The 21,655-nt window shown below is 44.6% G+C and overlaps 1 protein-coding gene across 1 annotated transcript in view; it reads right to left on the bottom strand.

Moving 5' to 3' along the window:
• LOC134359759 (immunoglobulin lambda-1 light chain-like) overlaps positions 1-21,452 on the bottom strand; it is a 35,172-nt gene extending 13,720 nt beyond the window's left edge. The window contains exons 1-2 of the mRNA XM_063073357.1: positions 21,404-21,452; positions 20,975-21,316 (exon numbers count right to left, since the gene is read on the bottom strand). Coding sequence (XP_062929427.1) covers positions 20,975-21,316; positions 21,404-21,452 — 391 coding nt within the window. The remainder of the gene's footprint in view (positions 1-20,974; positions 21,317-21,403) is intronic.
• Between the last annotated feature and the right edge of the window lie 203 nt (positions 21,453-21,655).

Raw genomic sequence — 21,655 nt, 5'->3', positions numbered from 1 at the left:
GAGGCAACACTGCATCTGAGAATCCGTTGGGGTCGGCTTCTGTATCCTGTGTTTGCGATGCGGCCTCTTCTACATTGGTGAGACTCAACGTAAACTGGGGGGACCAATTTGTTGACTACCCTCATTCCATGCGCAAAAAGCGATATTTCCCAGTGGCGAACAATTTTAATTCCCATCCGCATTCCCTTCTCACATCTCAGTCTAGGGCCTCTTTTTCAGCCTGACGTGCTGAGGTCCTCCAGCATTTACGTGGGTTTCCAGCATTTGCTGTACCTCTTCTATGCACGACGCATTTATTTAAATGGAGAGTGTGGGTGTGAAATATAAGACTAATATAAATTACGTTTGTTTTAATTATTCAGGGTTCTGTTGCACTCATTGCCTCCCCGTTTTTTTACTTGGTCAAGCTCGACCAGAGAAAGTGGTTCCTCCACATCCAAAGAAGACAATGTCTGTGGGTGGTGAATGCAGATAACATAACGTGTCCTCAGTAACGAATCCCCGGAGGTAAAAGTAAATCCATCCCCATATCATTGCTCAACTCCACGTACTGGTGCACGTCTCTCCTTGCTCTGACCCTAATGCAATTTCAGCTATTCAGAAAATCATGGGCAAATTAGAATCCCAGCCTTTGTCTCGTACTTTCTGAACAACAGCAAGGCCATACTCTCAAGCAACTATATAGTTGATGCAGCCTTATATTTATCTGATCTCATTCTAGATCCACCGATTGTGGGATCACCTTCTCCAAGTCAGATTGTCTCACATTTCCAATGCTAAATACTAAATCTCCCTATATATTTCCTTATCAGAGCACATTATCAGCATCACAATGGAAAAAAAGGAATTACAGACGAATGAAAGAGGAGCTTGCCCACTGGATAGGAGAGGGATAGTGGCCGGGGTGACGGCAGAACCGAGGTGGCTGAAGTATCTGTGAACGATTCATAAGGCGCAGGATAGACAGACGAAATTGTTCATAAATGGCAGAGCTGGACAATCGTAGCTGACAAGGAAGGTTAAGGACAGCCCCGTTTCATTCTATAACACCCAAACCTGTAGGCTCAACGACAAACTTCTCTAATAAGCCATCTCGTAGGCATTAAACAAATTCAACAAATTCACTCTCTTACTCTCTTGTGATCCATTACCAACCTGATTTTTCCAATCTACCTGTATGGTAAAATCGCCTATGACTATCATAGCATCGCCCTTTTGACACGCCTTTTCTATTTTCCGTTATAATTTTGTTGTCCACACCATAGTTACTGTTTGGAGGCCTGTGTACAACTGCCATCAAGGTCCTTTTACCCTTTCAGTTTCTTAACTCAACCTACAGCTTCTTCCTATTCTATGGGACATCCTTCTCATGATTTGATGTCGTTCTTTACCACCAGAGCCACGCCACCCCCTCTGCCACACCTATCCTACCATATATTTAACGCATCTTCAAATATTAAAAGGAAAACTAAGCTCCCAATAAATGTAAAATAGTAAAATTCAGGCGGTTATCACGAGCAGTGAAGCAGAAAGTCAATGACATCTTCAGCAATACTGTTAGAGAAATTGGTCTTTCGTTCCTGGCACACGAGGCACTGGCTTATTTTGAAGTGGATTTTGTTAAGCTTTGCAATCTTGAACATTTTTATCTTTAACTTTTAGAGGCGAGTTAACAAGTTTTAGTTGTTTAATTTAAATGCATATTATGGTCATTTAAAAATCCCGTTTGTGAGTATGTCTAAGTGTCAGAAATATTCATGGTCATTCGAAGACCTTGAAATTTTAAACCCTTTTTCGCCATCGCTTTTTAGGATTGGATGGACATTTGTCAGCAGTTCAACATCCGCAAAATGTGAAGGCAAACTGCTTCAGCTGCTGAGGTATTTTGATTTAGTTCCCAGACATTCTGGGAGCTTAATGAAATATGCTAGAGGCGTTTAAACTCTTTTATCCAATATGTAAAACTCATTGGTTGGGGAATAAAGAGAGATTACCTATTCTGAATAGATTTTGAGTGCAGTAAGGATTACAATGTTAAAAACTGATATTTCTATCCGCGCAAAGTAGGCACCCAACTGAAATTAGAGCATGTTTCTATCATTTAATTCTCGTTTGTTACAACGCAAATTAAGAACAGTCCCTTACTCCCTTTTAAGTGAACATTTCTGCCCTGGGGCAACTGAAAATACCGAAACGAATATGTAATGCAGTTTTCTCTTTTCTGAATCAAAATTATTGATGATACTTTTGAAATTATCTATTTATTCAGTATCCCGGCTTTAGTAGATTGAGGTACAGATTCGTATTGCTGTAAACGAGAAAAAATGCTGCAAAATATCGCATCTGAACGATATAATTTAACTGCAAACTCCAACATGTTTCATTATTATCCTTGCAGAGGATTTCCCCCGCTCTGTCTACTGTATAGTATTCCGTCATGTTAATTGTTATTATTGGATGAGTCCATAGAGCCTCCCTGTCATCCCAGGGAATTTCTGGATCCTCCCTAAAACCAATAACATCTTTCCTGAGCTTCAATGTCCCAAATTGACTGCAATATTGTATATGAAGCGTCAGCGACTGTTTTGTCCAGAAACTTACTTCCTCGTACTTTGGGACTTTAACGCCCTTCAGCTAAAGGACATACCAGTATTAAAAAAAAGGACCTTAAGGGAGGTGATCCTACAATCACCCATCGTGCCACGCACTGCCAAGGCGCAAATTAGGAATATAGTGCAATTAAATGCGTGTCCACGGAGCTGATGAGGGAAGGAGGGTTTTATGTATAAGGATCGTTGTGTTCCTTTCTGGGACAGGTGGACCAAGATTAGAAGGACGGGTTGCATTTAAACTGGGTGGGGCGAAGGACCAACATAATTGAATATCGGTTTAGAAAACAAAACATACAACACTCCAGCACAGTACAGGCTTTTCGGCCCACGAATTCGTGCCGACCTTACAATCCACTCTAAGATTTATCTATGAGCAAGGGTATACCATGCTGGATCGAAACGGGGACGGGTTGTGAAAGAGGGAGTACGAGATTTTGATGCGTGTTATAATATGACAACAAACATTTGTATGCTCCCAAGAATATGGAACTTAGTGCAATGAAGACCCGTGAGTAAAGAACACAAGCTGGCCGATGTTGCACTGGTGTATTTGGGAATTCTTTATTTTCACTGACTCCGCTAATGTGCTTTAAAATGTATCACCCATGTCTATGCTACATCTGGACTTAACATTTCTATCTCCTTTCAAGTGAAAGTGTCTCCGGAGAGGGCCATCTTAATAAGTGAATCCAGTACCAACTTGAATTTTTTTTAAAATGGAGACACAAAAGACGGTAGATGGTCAAGTGAAGCAAAAAGCAGCTCGGTTTGTCCACAGTACCAGTGAAACAATGGGGATTGCTATACGACTGGCGCTTTCATATCACGCAAATGTGTTTGGCAATACCATCTCGGGTAATAATATCCTATACTGTCTCCTGATATGGACAGGTCACCTTGCCGGTTTCCCCCGGAGAAATAGAATTAAAAGTAAGACACCGAGTAAACAAAGTCTCAGCGTTTGTAGCTACCGAAACGATAAAATGAATATTCAGATACAGTGTAACGAGTTACTGCCTTAATGGTTTGCTTTACAGTGTAAACGAAACATGAACGAAGCGAGACACGGAACCTATTCAGGCACCGTGAAAGAGATGGTTAAGGTTCAAAAACGAAATATTTTTGTGCACAATTTCGGATCTCTATTATTGGCCTCCCTTTAATAACCCTGAAACACAGCAACATCACTAAGTTTCAATTATTCCTGCAAATTCTATCCATGTCACATCGTATCGCGGCAAATGGGATATCTGCAAATGTGTACAGGAGAACGAACTGCGGTGTTTATGTTTTAAGTCAAAAGCCCTCCAGTATAACCCAACATCCGCTCCCCCCGCCTGTCGCCGAAAGCTAACAGCATTTTCTGATTTTCTTTTCAGATTTACAACCCCTACGATTTTATTTTAATTTTGGAACAGATGTACGGAAGATTGGGTGGTGAGCTAGCAATTGTAAAGGAAGTATTTAATACCTGATGACACTTTTTGAAAGGAATTTTAGTAGTGAATCAGGGGAGACGATATAGTCAACAATTATCTTTCGAGTTCTTGCCAATACAAAAGATACTTTGAAATATTTAGGATGACGTTATAGAGACTTTCTAAGAAATTCATTCACATTTTGTTGCACTCGAAGGGAGACCTTCCGATGCCAGTACTAACCAGAGAGTTGTGGGCGTAGTCAACCCACACCAGGTGGTTGCTACTGGTAGACGGGTTGCGGGTTGTTAAACAACGTAACGTCGCCTCCAAATCCTGGTTGACCCGTTCCGTTTGCCCGTTCGTCTGTGGGTGGAAGCCGGATGACAGGCTGACCGAGGCACCTAAGGCTTGACAGAAGGCCTTCCATATCTTCGAGACGAATTGAGGACCTCGATCGCAGACGATGTCCGCGGGAATTCCATGGATGCGAAAGACGTGGCAGACGAGAAGGACTTCAGAGTTTAGGGAGGGCTACAAAGTGCACTGTCTTGGAGAACCGGTCTACCACGGTGAGTACTGTGGTGTTTCCTGAAGGGGGTAGACCGGTGACAAAATCTAGGGCGGTGAGCGACGAAGGACGACCAGGGCAGGTAGGGGACGAAGTAATCCCGCAGGTGGCCGATGGGAGGCTTTTCCACGGGCAACGACGGAACATGCAGAGATATAGGACCGGGTATTCGCCTTCATGAAAGCACCAAAAGTGTCTTTTCAGGAGATCCAGTGTCCGATCATTCCCGGGGTGGCAGGCGAACCGAGATGTGTGCCTCCACCGGAGAACCTGAGAACTGACGGATTCAGGCACAAAAAGGCGATCGGCGGGTCCATTGCAGAGGTCAGGGTCATCCCGCTGGGCTTCCTTTACTAAGGACTCAATCTCCTAAATGAGGGTAGCCACCACACAGGATAGTGGGAGGATAGTCTCTGGGCTAGAAGTGTCCTCCTTGGAATTGTATTGGCGGGAGAGCGCGTCAGGTTTCCCGTTCTTGGACCCTGGACGGTATGTGATAGAAAACTTGAATCGTCCAAAAAATAATACCCAACGGGCCTGGCGGCAGTTCAAACGTTTGGCGGTCTGAATATATCCCAGGTTCTTAAGATCAGTCCAAACAATAAACGGGCGTTCCTCCCCCTCCAGCCAGTGCCTCCACTCCTCCAGCGCTAGCTTGACCGCCAGTAGTTCCCAATTCGCCAGGTCGTAATTCCGCTCGGCGGGGGCAGCCGGCGAGAAAAGAAAGCACAGGGATGAAGCTTCTCGTCCGGACTTGATCGTGAGAAGGACTGCTCCCCCCCGGAGTCGGAGGCATCAACCTCAACAATGAATTGGCGGGAGGGGTCCGGTTGGACCAGGATGGGTGCGGTCGTGAAACGTCTCCTTAGTTCCGTGAAAGCTGAATCGGCTTCGGAGTCCCAAAGTAAAGGTGTTGTGAGCGATGTAAATCGGGTGAGGGACGCGACCACCCGACTATAATCCCTGATAAATCTGCGGAAAAAGGTTGCAAAACCGCAAAACCGCTGAAGCTGCTTGCGGGTCGTGGGTCTGGGCCATTCTTCCACCGGCCGGATCTTCACAGGATCTGCCCTCACTTGCCCGCTCTCGATGATGTAGCCCAGGAAACTGACCGAGGGAACGTGGAACTCACACTTCTCCGCCTTCAAAAATAACTTGTCTTCCCACAGTCTCTGCAGGACTACACGGACATGGTGAATATGTTTCTGGAGGCTGCTAGAAAATATTAAGATAGCATAAAAGGTAGACGAACACGAAGCGGTTAATAAAGTCCCTCAGCACATCATTGATTAGGGCTTGAGAAACGGCGGGGGCATCGGTGAGGCCAAATGGCATGACCAATTATTCGAAATGAATTAATGGTGTATTAAAGGCCGTCTTCCACTCGTCTCCCACCCTCATCCTGACTAGATGGTAGGCGCTACGAAGGTCAGACTTCGAGAAGATGGTGGCTCCGTGAAGTGGTTCAAATGCCGAGTTATGAGGGGCATTGGGTACTTATTTTTTACTGTTATAGAAACAGAGAAAAATAGAAACAATGAAAACCTACAGCACAACAGAGGCCCTTCGGCCCACAGAGTTGTGCCGAACATGTCCCTACCTTAGAAATTACTAGGCTTACCTTCAGTCCTCTATTTTACGAAGCTCCATGTACCTATCTAAAAGTCTCTTAAAAGACTCTATAGTATAACGAGGCCCCCGGACAAGTCGAGGGGTTCCAAGACTGGCGAGGTCGCGGTAGCCTCCCTAAAGGATGGAGCCGACCGCAGGCAGGTGGTGTGGCAAAACGGGCTTCAACTGGCTATCCTCCCGGTAGACCAGTTGATGTAGGGGTTGTGGTGGTTTAGCTAGGGATATCCTAGAACTATAGGAGGTTGAAGAGAAAGGATAAGATTAAATCGTACCTCCTCCCAATGGTTTCCGGACAGAATCAAGGTCAGGTGTGCCGTACAGTGGGTAACGCGAGCCAGCAGTTTTCCGTCCAGCGCCCGGGCCTCCAGAAGGGTACATAACGGCTCCCGAGGTATTCCGGCCCGGGAGACTATGTCCTCGTCCAGCAGATTTCCCTCGGTACCGGATTCCACCAAGGCAGATAGGGACAGGGACTGTTGTTGATAGTTCACGGTAGCCGCGATCTGCATTCGGGTCTGGAAGGGAATGTCGTCCGGCTCACCAGGGTCCCCCCTTCTACTGCTGAGCCCTCTCTTTTGGGCGCAGAGGACAAGTATCCCAGCAATGTCCCGGCTGGCCGCAGTAGTAACAATCCCCAACTCTCCGCCTCCGAAGTCGATCGGCAGGGGAGAGACGGTTCCGTCCCAGCTTCATCGGTTCCTCCCCCAGGGTAGTGGGGACAGTCGGAGCATGAGCTATACTTTGAGCGGCCGGGAAAGGGAGGCTTGCTGAAGATGGTAAGGTGGACCGTGGGATGACCCGAGGAGCGGGGCGACTGGTCTTTTCTCTCAGTCGATGTTTCTTGAAGTCGATTATCTAGCCTGGAGGCTAGAGGGATCAGTGAGTTCAGGCTGTCCGCGTCCTCCCTCGCTGCCAGTTCATCTTTTATCTTATCTGAGAGGGCCTGCCGAAACATTTCACGTGGTGCCTCGTCATTGCACCCAGAGTCGGCCGCTAATGTTCGGAACTCGATGGATTATCTTGCTACGCTTCGCGAACCCTGATAATGAATTAACAAGCGCTTAGCGGCGTCCTTACAGCGAATGGGCTGTTCAAATACCTTCCTCATTTCGGAGACGAAGGAGGAGAAGGAAGAAGAGACTTTTGGTCGGTTGTCCCAGATCGCGGTGGCCCATGCCAAGGCATCCCCTCGTAAAGGCCCCATGATTTTTGATCTGTCCGACGTGTATGTACATGGCTGTTGCTCAAAGACCAAAGAGCATTGTAGTAAGAAGGTCGGTTCCCAGCGTGGGGTTCCGGTTCGGGTACCTAGGGCTCTCGAGGGGATTGTGTGGCCGACCCAAGGGGCGTAGCCATCCCAGGCTGTGCGTATTGCTCACAGGGACGGAGTAAGGGAAGCGGATACCCGGTCAACCTGCTCACTGACCTTCCTTACATTCATGGACAGCGCACGAAGGTTTTCCGTGACCACTATGAGCAATTGGTCGTGGGCTCCCAGTAGGTAGCCTTGGCTGGCGAGAGCCTGTTCATGGGGTCCGTGTCCGCTGGGTTCATTCTGACCAGTTCTTTCTGTTGCAAGGACGTGACTGGGGGCGAACCAAAGAGCGGGACACAGGCACGGAGACAGGCTCGTGAGGGGTTAGCACAGCCACGAACATGGAACAGGTATTCAGGAGAATCTTTACACGGAGACAAGGTTTACGTAGATTATCTAGCGAATGGCGCGGATTTAGAACTGACAGTCCTAAGGAATCAGGGAACGAGGTTTACACATAGGAGAATAGACCAACGAATTGGCGAAGCATGACAGTGAGGTTCTTATCCTCAGTTCGCTAATGGAAAGCAGGTGTGCGGTGATTAATGAAAATTGGGAACAATTGGAAATCAGACGAGGGGATTAAGACCTAATCAAGGAGATAATAGCAAGATGGGGCATTGCTGGACGGGACCATGACACTCAGACGAGCTCACTATTCAGACTGCGCTCTCACTACACCAGTAGTCCATTCTGGTCTATTGAACGCAGTAATATTTTTATTGCCGAGTTGAAAGGCACAGTAAATATTGTACAGACTAAATCTTCACAGTCGGATAGAATGAAGAACAAAGAAGACCTTGTAAAAAGTCCATAATTTAGATATTTAGGACGCAGCTGCGAATTCTGCAAATAAATGTTTGCCTCTTTTGAAAACGAATCTGTAATATTATGAAAACCATTTGAAACATATAGAGAGGAAATGTGAAAATATCAGAGTCACATTGGTGCAAGACTGCAGAAGGCTGAGAACATCGCAGATAAATCAATAAGTTTAGAAAAATAAATTATTTGAAGTCTGCCAGGACAGGTCATACTGGGATTGCAGTCAGATACTGGACATAGGTGGGCATCTGTCTTAGGTTTCGCGACTCAGAATATAATTGTAGGGTTCTCAGTAATATTAACTGTAATGTTAACTGTTAACTGCTAATTATAAATTGGCTCCTCTGAAGTGTAATAATGCAATGGCTTCTTTTCTTTTTTTGTAATTTTTTTTGTTGAATTTCATCATCAAACAAACATTTCCACAGGCTGTATTTCAGACACTGTACATATATATCATATAATCATATTTGTCACAAATCTCCACATAGTACTTATCTGAGGTATACACTTATAGAAGGGAGAGGAAAGAAAGAACAATCGAAAGAAAACTATGTATAGAGTAGGGAGTGATCTTTTTTTTAAACAACATATTCATTGACTTGTGAGAATAAAATCAGGCTGATGAGGTGTTATGTAGTTAAACTATTTTTTCCAGTATGAATAAAATTGTTCCAACTTATGATTAACAGATGCTGTTATCTTCTCCATTTTGTAAATGTCCATTGTAATTTCCATCCATACATCTAAAGTTGGGCTCTCCTGTGATAACCATTTCCTGGTAAGCGTCTTTTTACCAGCCACCAGCAGTACAGTCATTAAATATTTATCTCTTTTCAACCATTCTTGAGGTATATACCCAAAATATATGGTCTTACTCCCTAAGGGTATTTCACATTTAAAGATGTCTTGTAGGGCATTATGTATCCCACTCCAATAGTCTTTGATAACGGGGCATTCTCAGAAAATATGATAGTGGTTTGCATTTTGATTTCCACAATTTCTCCAGCAAACTGGGGAGTTACTATCATAATGGGATTTCTGAGATGGTGTAATAAAATATCTTATCAAGTTTTTCCACCCGAACTCCCTCCATTTCTGTGAACTGGTACACTTCCATTGATACCTCCATATTATTTCCAGTCTTACTCAGATATTATTATCCTTCCTTCCTTCTCCCATTTTGTTTTAATCTATGAAGTCGAATGTGTTTTAAGATTTGACAAACCCTTAAACAGGCTTGAAATTATTCTACTACCGTTGTCTGAATTATATGCTTTTTTAAATAGCTCTATCAGACATGTACTTGCCTTGGTTACATTTTTAACCGTCTTATTAACATACTGTCGCATCTGTAAATACCGGTAAAACTCTTGTTTTTCTAATAAGAGTTTCCCTTTGAACATTTCAAAACTGAACAGTGTTCCTTCTTTCATTATATTGCAAATAGCTGTTATCCCCTTAGCTGTCCAGTCCTTAAATCTAGCATCCAGTTCATTCGGCGTAAAATCCAAATCATATGCACACCATTTAAGAATTGCAATGTCTCTCTCTAGTTTATATTCTTTTGTAATAGTTTTCCATATTTTAAGAGTCCATTTCACCCACCGTTTGTCAATATTATTTATGTAACTTTGTAGGATGTTATCAGGCAAGATTGCTTGTATGGGGATGGAAAGTATCCTCTCCTCAATGTTTTTCCATTGAGCGTCATATGATGGGTTGCACCAGCATATCACAGCTCTCAACTGTGCTGCAAAATAATAATCTGTAGGAAAAAGTGGTCCCCATCCCCCCTTTTCTCTGGCTAATTGCAAAGTTTTGAGATGAACCCTAGGCCTTTTACCTTGCCATATATATCTTGATAGCATCTTGTTCCATTCACTGAATTGATTTTGGTTAATCTCTATTGGTAGGGTCTGAAAGAGATATAGTAGTCTGGGCAGTATATTCATTTTAATAGATTCAATCCTTGAATTGAGACCAAGAAAAGGAATTAGGTCCGTCTTATTATATCTTCCTTAATTTTTTACATATAGGCTGATAATTTCATTCTGATAATTTTGCCAAAGCTTTTGGCATAGTGATGCCCAAATATTTGACAGACTCTGTTTGCCATGCCCAACGATATCTACTTTCAATTTCTCTTGGTGGGCTATAGTTATATGAAAGTAGTTGGGTTTTATCTATGTTGATCTTGTATCCTGATAATTGGCCATATTGTCAAAGGATTGCATCAATTTAGGTAAAGAGTACGTTGGTTGCCCCAGACAGATCAAAATGTCATCCGTGTAACAGGCCAATTTATGCTCTGTCTCTTTAATAGCAATTCCCCTGATATCTTAATTTTCTCTGATGTATTGAGCTAATGGTTCCAGATATAATGCGAAGAATAGCGGTGACCATGTACAATCCTGTCTCGTGTCCCTTTCTAGGGTAAAACTATTAGATAAATATCCACTGATTTTAATCCTGGCAGTAGGATTGTCATATAGTGCCTGTATAGTTTTAATAATTATGTCATGTAGACCAAATCTATGTAAAACTGTGTGAAGAGAATTACAATTAACCGAATCAAATGCCTTTTCAGCTTCCTCGCTTATTCCTTGCTTCAATTTCATTTTTTTATATGATCCATAATGTGAAGTGTCCTTCATATGTTGTCTTGTGTTTGGCGTTGTTGTATAAAACCTGTCTGATCATTATGTATCAGTGTGGGTAGAAAATCTTCTAATCGTTTGGCAATGATGGTGGTAAATATTCTATAATCCACATTAAGAACAGATATTGGTCTAAATGACCCACATCCCATTTTATCCTTGCCATCTTTCGGTATAGCTGAGATTATCGTCTCCTTCCAGCTGGGTGGCATTTGCACCTTTCTTAGGGCCCAGTTCAGTGTGGGGATCAAAACAGGAATTAACTCACTTCTAAACTCTTTATACCACTCTGCCGTATATCCATCTGATCCTGGTGACTTGCTTAATTTAACCCTATTAATTGCAGTTTTAAGTTCAGCGTCAGTTATGTCAGCAGTCATCGTTTTATTTTGTTCTTTGCTCTTTGTTTTTTGTGGGTAATTCTAATAAATTCAGGAGGGTTTCATTTCGGATTATGCTTCCCCCTGGAACTTTGGAATATAGTGTTCTGTAAAACATTTCAAAAGCTTCTTGAATTTCACTTAGCTTATTTTTTTTAAATCACTTCTGTTCTTGGATCCCTAATTCTATGAATTGTATTTTCTGCTACATATATATTTTTTTTCATTTTCCACGCCAGTATTTTCATAGTGTCTCTGTTTGAGAAACATTAAATTTTTTCTAATTTTCTTGTGCAGCCAAACGATTAATTTCTTTCCTAATTTTTAAAAATTTCCTCCAGTGTATCCTGTGCCAAACTCAGTTTGTGTTTTTTTTCTAGTTCCTTCAGCTTATTCTGTAATTCCTCTGCAATGGCTTCTTTTCAATGTTAACTATGAGGTAATGTTCTCTGCAGTGAAATGTTTGGGTTATAGTTATAGATAACGGAGGAACTAACCAATGGAAGCTAAGTTATTGTATCTGTATGTGTGGGAACCTGGGTGAGTGCGCGGGCTTTTCGGGAGGAGAACCGAAGAAGAAGGAAGTGCAGGACGTGCTGTGGTCGACAACTTTGGGCGGTCCCAGGCGACGGGTCGAGGAGGTCGGAGGGGATCGACTGGTGGAAACAAGACCCCGTTAATTGCGCTCCAACGGTTGTGCACAAAGTAGTTGAACTCTGATAGGTTTGGCGCCTTTTACTTTCCTTTTATATTGTATCTCTATTAATTACATAGTTTCAGTAAGATCTATAAAGTGTAATTTGTAAATCGTACATTGTGTGCTGTCTGATACTTGATGTGTGAGTTTGTACCAGGATGCATTACACAGCAACTACACAAACGTGAGACACGGTTTGACAGGTGGACGGGGTTTCCCCTAGATAAACGCGAGCCGATAGCCCTGAGCGTTACATTTGTGGGAGCTCGTCCGGGATTGAATTCTGTAGATGCTGTGCTATCACTCTGTTTAAAGTACAGTTGTCATGGAGACTGCCTTTCAGCGATGGTGTGCGGCTGCGAGGGTGCTAGTAAGCAATGCATGCATGTTGAGGGGAGTGGAGACTAATGTATCGGAGGAAGTGATACTCCGAGGTTTGAGTATGGTTAAGACTGTTGTCATAGTGGAAATTGTATCGTGGAACTTTGATTCTGAGAAAAGCACGAAGTCAGGCTACTGAAAGTGCGAAGCAGACGGAAGGAGGAAGGGTTTAAAACTCTCCCGGGACAAATATCAGTTCTGCAACACGTCTGTTAGCTATGTTCAGCACGTAATCTCGAGTCATGGAGTAGCTACAGTCCCGGCGAAGATAGAAGCAGTGACCACGTGGCCGAGGCCCCAGACTGTGTGCACTCTGCACTCGTTTTTGAGGTTCTGTGGTTAATACCGGAGATTCGGGAAGGGCTACGCCAAAATGAGTCACCTCTTGACCCAGCTTCTGCGTGGTTACCCCGCCCCCACCCCCCCCTCCCGCCACGGGCAGAAAAGTAAAAGGTGATGGGATACTGGAGACTATCTCAACCCGTCGGAACTCTTCGGACAGAGGTGGGATGCAAAATGTGAGGAGGCTTTAAATCGCTGAAGGAGTTGCTGACCCAGGCACCGGTTCTGTCATTTGCGGATCCCCGGTTACCCTATGTACTCCACACCGATGCCAGCCGAGGGGGATTAGGGGCCATCATGTATCAAGATGAGGGAGCCGGGTTGAGACCTGTAGCGTTTGTCAGCCGGAGTTTGTCGCCCTCCGAGAAAACTATACAATCCACAAGTTGGAGTTGCTGGCGTTGAAATAGGCGGTGGTGGATAAGCTGAGTGACTATCTCTACGGGGCCAAGTTTGAGGTAAGAACGGGCAACAACCCGCTTATTCATATCTTGACGTCGGCGAAACTGGATGCTAGAGGCCATCGGTGGTTGGCGGCCTTGTCGTCGTGTGATTTCAGCCTGGAGTACCGGCCGGGGAGCCGGAACGTCGATGCGGACGCTTTGTCCTGACGGATGCATGAGGAACTGGAGAGGGACGAGGAGTGGGAGAGCGTTCCTGCCTCTGGGGTGAAGGCCATTTGTCAGTTTGCCGTCACTGTGAAGGCTGAGGAAAAGGAGATGTCGTATTGCGCAGTGGACTCATTGGGGACTTCTGACGACGCCTTACCCGCAGTTTACTGTGACTTGACTGCTTTGAAGTCCAAGCAGCTGCTGGAATTGAGTCCGGGGCAAGTGTCAGCTGCTCAGCGAGAGGACCCGGGCATTGGCACCGTTTGGTACGCGGTGGAAAACGGAGATATGGCATGGGTGGAGAAGACGAAACACGCCTCGGTGCCTCCGTTACTGAGGGAATGGCCTCAGCTGAAGTTGAGGAAACAAATTTTTTTACCGGGTCACGTCACCCCCGGATCGACTGCGGTGTTGGCAGTTGGTCTTGCCTGAGAAGTATCGGAAGATTGAGCTGAAGTCACTGCATGATGAGTCTGGACATTTAAGGATGGAGAAGACCTATGGATTGCTCAAAGACAGGTTTTACTGGCCCCGAATGAAGTCGGAGGTTGAAGAGTACTGCACGTCATGCATTCGCTGCATACCCCGGAAGACACTGGCTGTCCAGGCCGCTCCTTTTTCACACCTGCAGAGTGCAGGGCCCCTGGACTTGGTGTGTGTGTGGACTGTTTGTCCATAGAACCCGATGCCAGCAACACGGCGAATGTCTTAGTCATCAGGGACCACTACACTAGATATGCTCAGGCTTTTCCGACCAAGGACCAGTGGGCGACTACGGTGGCAAAAGTGTTATGGAAGAAGTGTTTCGTGCATTATTGCCTTCCCCGGCGGATACATCGTGATCAGGGACGGGTTTTTGAGAGTAAGCTCATCTATGAGTTACTGGGCATGCTGGGAGTTCAGAAATAGAGGACCACGCCCTATCATGCATCCTGTGATCCCCACTAGGGAGGTTTAATCGGACCTTGCTAGACATGCACTGGACTCTAGAGATCAGCAAAAAAAGCAGATGGATCCAACATATTGGGCTTCTGGTTCACTGTCACAATTGTACACGCAATGAAGCCACTGTGTATTCAGCCTATTATCTGATGTTGGGGCGTGAGGCGAGGTTGCCCATTGACCTCTGTTTCGGGACTGACACGGGTGACGTACAGCCGAAGCCTTATCTGAAGTATGTGTCTGATATGACGAGAGAGCTGAAAAGAGCTTATGAATTGTCGGGGGTGGCGGCCGGCAAGCAGAATGGAGGAAATAAGAGAAGGTATGATCAAAAAGTGAGGTTCTCCCAACTCCTGCCGGGACCGAGTCCTCATAAGGAATTTGGGACTACTGTACCTGGAAAGCACAAGTTGGCTGACCGCTGGGCGGCCATTCCCCATGTGGTGTAAAATCAGATGCCCAGCCTACCGGTTTTCCGGGTGAGGCCAGAGGACGGGAAGGGACCTGTCCAGATACTCCATCGGAACCACCTGTCGCCCCTGAGCCAAGAGGTGCAGGTAGACCAACAGCCCGAATTGGAGTTTACGCCTAGTACGAGGACTCTGCGGAGGCGCGGGGCGAGGGAAGAGCCCACCGTGAAAGAGACGGGGCCGGGCCCAGCCCCGGAAAGGGATAATGATTCGGAGGATGAGGATTCCGATGTACGGTACATGCTGCCGGTGGCTAACCGCTCTTCCTCATGGAGGAAGAGACTCCAGCCCCTTCTCCCACTGCTTTAGGGGAGATGAGGGGGGCTATTGGTGTGCAACAGGGAGTGCAGCCGGACACTGGAGGAGAGGGAGGGAGTCCCGAACACGAGGCAAGGGGCTCCGAGTTGCAGAGGGGTTTGAGTGACAGATCGCGGGAGGTTTCGCCAGCTAGCCCCAAAGTGTCCCCAGTAGTGGCTGAGCAGGAGAAGCTCGGGGTGGCGGGCGGGTACGGAAGTCTCAGCAGATTAGGAACCCTCCGGACAGGTTGGCTTATGTAGTGCTTGGGAGAAAGGTGTGATGTCTACAGTTTTGGGGAGTTATGCCACTGCTTTCAGCATTTGGATTGGGCTGTGTGCTCTGCAGGAAGGGTTGACGAATTATCTGAATGTCATGAGGTGGGGGGTGAATGTAGGATTCTGAGTAATATTAACTGTAATGTTAACTGTTAATTGCTAATTATGCTCCCCTGAAGTGTAATAATGCAATGGCTTCTTTTCAGTATTAACTATGAGGTAATGTTCTCTGCAGTGAAATGTTTGGGTTATAGTTATAGATAACGGAGGAGCTGACCAATGGAAGCTATGTTACTGTATCTGTATGTGTGGGAACCGGGGTGAGTGCGCGGGCTTTTCGGGAGGAGAACCGAAGAAGAAGGAAGTGCAGGACGCGCTCTGGTCGACAACCGTGGGTGGTCCCAGGCGGCGGGTCGAGGAGGTCGGAGGGGATCGACTGGTGGAAAGAAGACCCCGTTAATTGAGCTCCAACGGTTGTGCATGAAATGGTTGAACTCTGATCAGTTTGGCGCCTTTTACTTTCCTTTTATATTGTATCTCTATTAATTACATAGTTCCAGTAAAATCTACAAAGTGCAATCTGTAAATCGTACATCGTGTGCTGTCTGATATTTGATGTGTGAGTTTGTACCAGGGTGCATTGCACAGCAACTACGCAAACGTGAGGCACGGTTTGGCGGGCGGACGGGGTTTTCCCCAGATAAACACGAGCCGATAGCCCTGAGCGTTACAAAACGTTAATGGATTGGATGCTTGTTGTCCGGGTACTAGCAGGAGCTAAATGATTCCTACAATGTTACTTTTACAATTATTTCCCTGGCGGAGATGGCAGGTTATTATTGGCGTGTTTCCGGATGTACGCATGAGCGCGGAATTCCGAAAGTGCATGACCCAGCTCTACTACTGGGGCACTGGTAATTGTGCAACTCCGCGGCTTTTATCAGTTTAGTGAGTAATGAGATCCGAGTTGTTGTGGCACAGGATTGACTTTTCTCTCCATTTGAATAGATTATTTTTCAGTTTTTAGATGGTCGTTTGTCAATGTGGGCGACTTTCAGAAATAACGAAACGTTTTAATAGAGGGCATATTGGGCGTGTATTTTGCAGTCTTTTCCAGGGAACTTTCGTGAGTGGGATTTATTATGACTTATTAACTTCACGCAATACCCTTTCTAGAAACATACAGCTAAGAAAATGCTGCAGTCGCCCTAATTCTGGAATAAAGAGAGAAAAGGCTGGAAGCATTTAAATGGTGAAATGGCGCTAATAGTAAGCGCAGAACTGACGATTCAGATGGACGGCGCTTGGTTTCCTTTGGGAATCATCCTTTCACTGATTCTACGCTCACAGCCACCCACCAGCCCTACCAAAATTCCCTAACACGTCTACACAAATATCGATTTCTGGTAATCATCCTTTATAAATACTCAGATATTCAAAATATTACTATTGTTAGTACGAAAGTTTAGGTCAATATGGGAGATAAGAGATTTTATTACATTTCTCCACTTATGAAATTACACTGGCATACCACAGATAAAGCATTCACGCGATCACAGTTTATGTGCTGTGACTGAAAATGTATCCACGAAATTCAAACAGGCAACGTCTAAACCATACAACCATAGAACCATAGAAACTACAGCACAGAAACAGGCCTTTTGGCCCTTCTTGGCTGTGCCGAACCATTCTCTGCCTAGTCCCACTGACCTGCACATGGGCCATATCCCTCCATACACCTCCCATCCATGTATCTGTCCAATTTATTCTTAAATGTTAAAAAAGAACCCACATTTACCACCTCGTCTGGCAGCTCGTTCCGCACTCCCACCACTCTCTGTGTGAAGAAGCCCCCGCTAATGTTCCCTTTAAACATTTTCCCCCTTACCCTTAACCCATGTCCTCTGGTTTTTTTCTCCCCTTGCCTCAGTGGAAAAAGCCTGCTTGCATTCACTCTATCTATAGCCATCATAATTTTATGTACCTCTATCAAATCTCCCCTCATTCTTCTACGCTCCAGGGAATAAAGTCCTAACCTATTCAACCTTTCTCTGTAACTGAGTTTCTCAAGTCCGGGCAACATCCTTGTAAACCTTCTCTGCACTCTTTCAACCTTATTTATATCCTTCCTGTAATTTGGTGACCAAAACTGAACACAATCCTCCAGATTCGGCCTCGCCAATGCCTTATACAACTTCATCATAACATTCCAGCTCTTAGACTCAATACTTTGATTAATAAAGGCCAATGTACCAAAAGCTCTCTTTACGACCCTGTGACGCCACTTTTAGGGAATTTTGTATCTGTATTCCCAGATCCCCCTGTTCCACTGCACTCCTCAGTGCCTTACCATTAATCCTGTATGTTCTACCTTGGTTTGACCTTCCAACGTGAAATACCTCACACTTGTCTGCATTAAACTCCATCTGCCATTTTTCAGCCCATTTTTCCAGCTGAACCAAGTCCCTCTGCAGGCTCTGAAAACCTTTCTCACTGTCTACTACACCTCCAAGCTTTGTATCATCAGCAAATTTGCTGATCCAATTTACCACATTATCATCCAGATCATTGATATAGATGACAAATAACAATGGACCCAGCACCGATCCCTGTGGCACACCACTAGTCACAGGCCTCCACTCGGAGAAGCAATTCTCTACTACCACTCTTTGGCTTCTTCCATTGAGCCAATGTCTGATTCAATTTACCACCTCTCCATGTATACCTAGCGACTGAATTTTCCTAACTAACCTCCCATGCGGGACCTTGTCAAAGGCTAAACTTACTGAAGTCCATGTAGACAATATCCACTGCCTTCCCTTCATCCACTTTCCTGGTAACCTCCTCGAAAACCTCCAAGAGATTGGTCAAACATGACCTACCACGCACAAAGCCATGTTGACTCTCCCTAATAAGTCCCTATCTATCCAAATGCTTGTAGATTCTGTCTCTCAGTACTCCCTCCAATAACTTACCTACTACCCACATTAAACTTACCGGCCTATAATTTCCCGGATTACTTTTCGATCCTTTTTTAAACAACAGAGCAACATGAGCCACTCTCCAATCCTCTAGCACCTCACCTGTAGACAGCGACATTTTAAATATTTCTGCCAGGGCCCCTGCAATTTCAACGCTAGTCTCTTTCAAGGTCCGAGGAACAGGTCGTCAGGTCCCGGGGATTTAGCCACTTTAATTTTCCTCAAGACAGCAAGGACCTCCTCCTTTTCGATCTGTACAGTTTCCATGATCTCACTAATTGTTTCCCCTAATTCCATAGACTTAATGCCAGTTTCCTTAGTAAATACAGACGCAAAAAGCCTATTTAAGATCTCCCCCATTTCATTTGGTTCCGCACATAGCCGACCACTCTGATCTTCAAGAGGACCAATTTTATTCCTTACAATCCTTTTGCTCTTAATCTCACCTGTAAAAGCTCGTTGGATTATCCTTCACTTTGACTGCCAAGGCAACCTCATGTCTTCTTTTAGCCCTCCTGATTTCTTTCTTAAGTATTTTCTTGCACGTCTTATACTCTTCAAGCACCTTATTTACTGCCTGCTTCCTATACATGTCATACAACTCCCTCTTCTTCTTTATCAGATTTGCAATATCCCTTGAGAACCAAGGTTCCTTATTCCTGACGAAGGGTCTCGGCCTGAAACGTCGACTGTACCTCTTCCTAGAGCTGCTGCCTGTCCTGCTGCGTTCACCAGCAACTTTGATGTGTGTTCCTTATTCCTATTCACTTTGCCTTTAATCCTGACAGGAACATACAAATTCTGCACTCGCAAGATTTTTCCTTTGAAGGCTTCCCACCTACCGATCACATCCTTGCCAGAGAACAACTTGTCCCAATCCACGCTTTTTAGATCCTTTCTGATTTCTTCAAATTTGGTCTTCTTCCAGTTAAGAACCTCAACCCTAGGACCAGATCTATCCTTGTCCATGATCAAGTTGAACCTAATGGTGTTATGATCACTGGAACCAAAGTGCTCCCCTACACAGACTTCTATCACTTGTCCTAACTCGTTTCCTAATAGGAGATCCAATATTGCACCCCCTCTAGTTGGTCCCTCTATATATTGATTTAGAAAACTTTCCTGAACACATTTTACAAAATCTAAACCATCTGGACCCCTAACAGTATGGGAGTCCCAATCAATATATGGAAAATTAAAATCCCCTACCACCACAACTTTATGTTTCCTACAGTTACCTGCTATCTCCCTGTAGATTTGCTCTTCCAATTCTCGTTGACTATTGGGTGGTCTGTAATACAACCCACTAATGTGGCCGTACCTTTCCTGTTCCTCAGCTCCACCCATAAGGGCTCAGTAGACAAGCCCTCTAATCTGTCCTGCCTGAACACTGCTGTAATATTTTCCCTAACAAGCAATGCTACTCCCCCATCTTTCATTCCTCTGCCTCGATCATATCTGAAACATCGGACCCCTGGAATATTAAGCTGCCAGTCCTGCCCCTCCTGTAGCCAAGTTTCACTAATTGCTACAACATCATAATTCCACGTGTCAATCCACGCCCTCAACTCATCCGCCTTCCCCGCAATACTCCTAGCATTGAAATATATACAGCTCAGAAGATTTTTACCACCACTCACAACCTTTCTATTAGCGGATTTGCTTGAACTTTTAACAACATTTATTTTCACCCCAGCCATGCTGTCAGCTCTGGTACTTTGGTTCCCATCCCCCTGCAAATCTAGTTTAAAGCCTCCCCAATAGCACTAATAAACCTCCCTGAAAGGATATTGGTCCCCCTGTAGTTCAAGTTAGTAATTTCTTAACTGGGAGAAAATGTATTCAACAAATACAAGGGGAGAAAAGAACGACAGGGAACTGGGAAATAGAAAACAGAGTTTAGAAGAATTAATGTTAAAAAAGATTGAAATTTATTTTTCAAATCTTTAAGATAATGTTTTTTTTGAGGCATTGTCAGTGTTGTTACTTCGATGTACTCGTGTTATTTTTCCTGTATATAACAATAAAAAGATTTGAAAAAAGAAGAATTAATGTTTGTGCAGCAGGGAATGAGGAAAGTTACATGTAATTTGGATAAGTCGTTGGTCCATATTGCGGAGGAAGGAAGATTTGTTCTCCATTCTCAGCTGAATAACTTCCGTCGCTCTGTTTCAGCCTTACACCATTCCCTGGGGAAATCAAATCAATGCATTTGGAAGTTACTTTCCTGTGTTTTCCAGTTTCCCATCAAAGTTGAAGCCACATTGTTGTAACATGGTAATAAATGGCTTGTATGCCCTCTTCATGATTCGGCACCATCAATAATATCAGGCGCCATTTCGATTTCTTGTTCTTAAAAACACTCAATCGTCAATGTATGCAAAGCTAAATTAATATCCTTTAATGACAATGTTTTCTCCCCTTTTAAACTGACTCACTATATCGATCTAAGAGATTTCAGAAATGTTTTTAGTGGCTAATATCCCAACAATTAAGAGTCAACTTAAGCACCGTTTTGAAACCGAAATAACATAAAATGACCATTAGAAGGAAAAAAACACTTACTGCCTAAATTCAGTTTGGTTCCTTTTCCGAAGGTGATGACATAATTTTTACCTACAGCGCAGTAATATTCGGCGTCGTCCTCCGCTTGCACGTTGTCAATGGTTAAGCACATCTTGCTGCTAGATGAGTCTACGGAACCGGTAAATCGCTCTGGAATACCGGAAGCTCTGCCATAGCTTTCATGCCACACATACACAGGGGCGCTGCCGGGTTTCTGCCAGTACCAGCTCGCGTAGTAACTACCGACGTTGTCTCCTGACATGGTACAAGTGATCTTTACAGTTTTCCCCGCAGAAGTTGAGATAGACGGGGACTGAGTCAAAACAAAATCTGCGACTGTATCTGGGGGAATGTAAATTAATCTTAGAGTTGTCATGCATGCACACAAAGTGAAATGCATCGATATTATAGATTATGCGTTGTACTTACGTTGGAAGCAGACCACCAGTGCGACAAGACACCGAATCCATTCGGACATGGTGAAAGTGTTGCTTTCCGACACAAGTTCAGTTCTCTGCTCCTTCCAAGTCGCCTTTTAAGTTTAAGCGGGACACCAAGTATTGTTACGTCACTGCATATTAATTATTCATGCAAAACTCTACCCACATTGCACCAAAACACGGAACAGTTGGCCTGAGAGGATTTTTATATTTACACCGATCCAGTCCTTCAGGGGAGGCA

This window comes from Mobula hypostoma, chromosome 2 (genome assembly GCF_963921235.1).
Source record: "Mobula hypostoma chromosome 2, sMobHyp1.1, whole genome shotgun sequence".
Taxonomy (NCBI): Eukaryota; Metazoa; Chordata; class Chondrichthyes; order Myliobatiformes; family Myliobatidae; genus Mobula; species Mobula hypostoma.
This window is presented reverse-complemented; position numbering and strand designations above follow the sequence as displayed.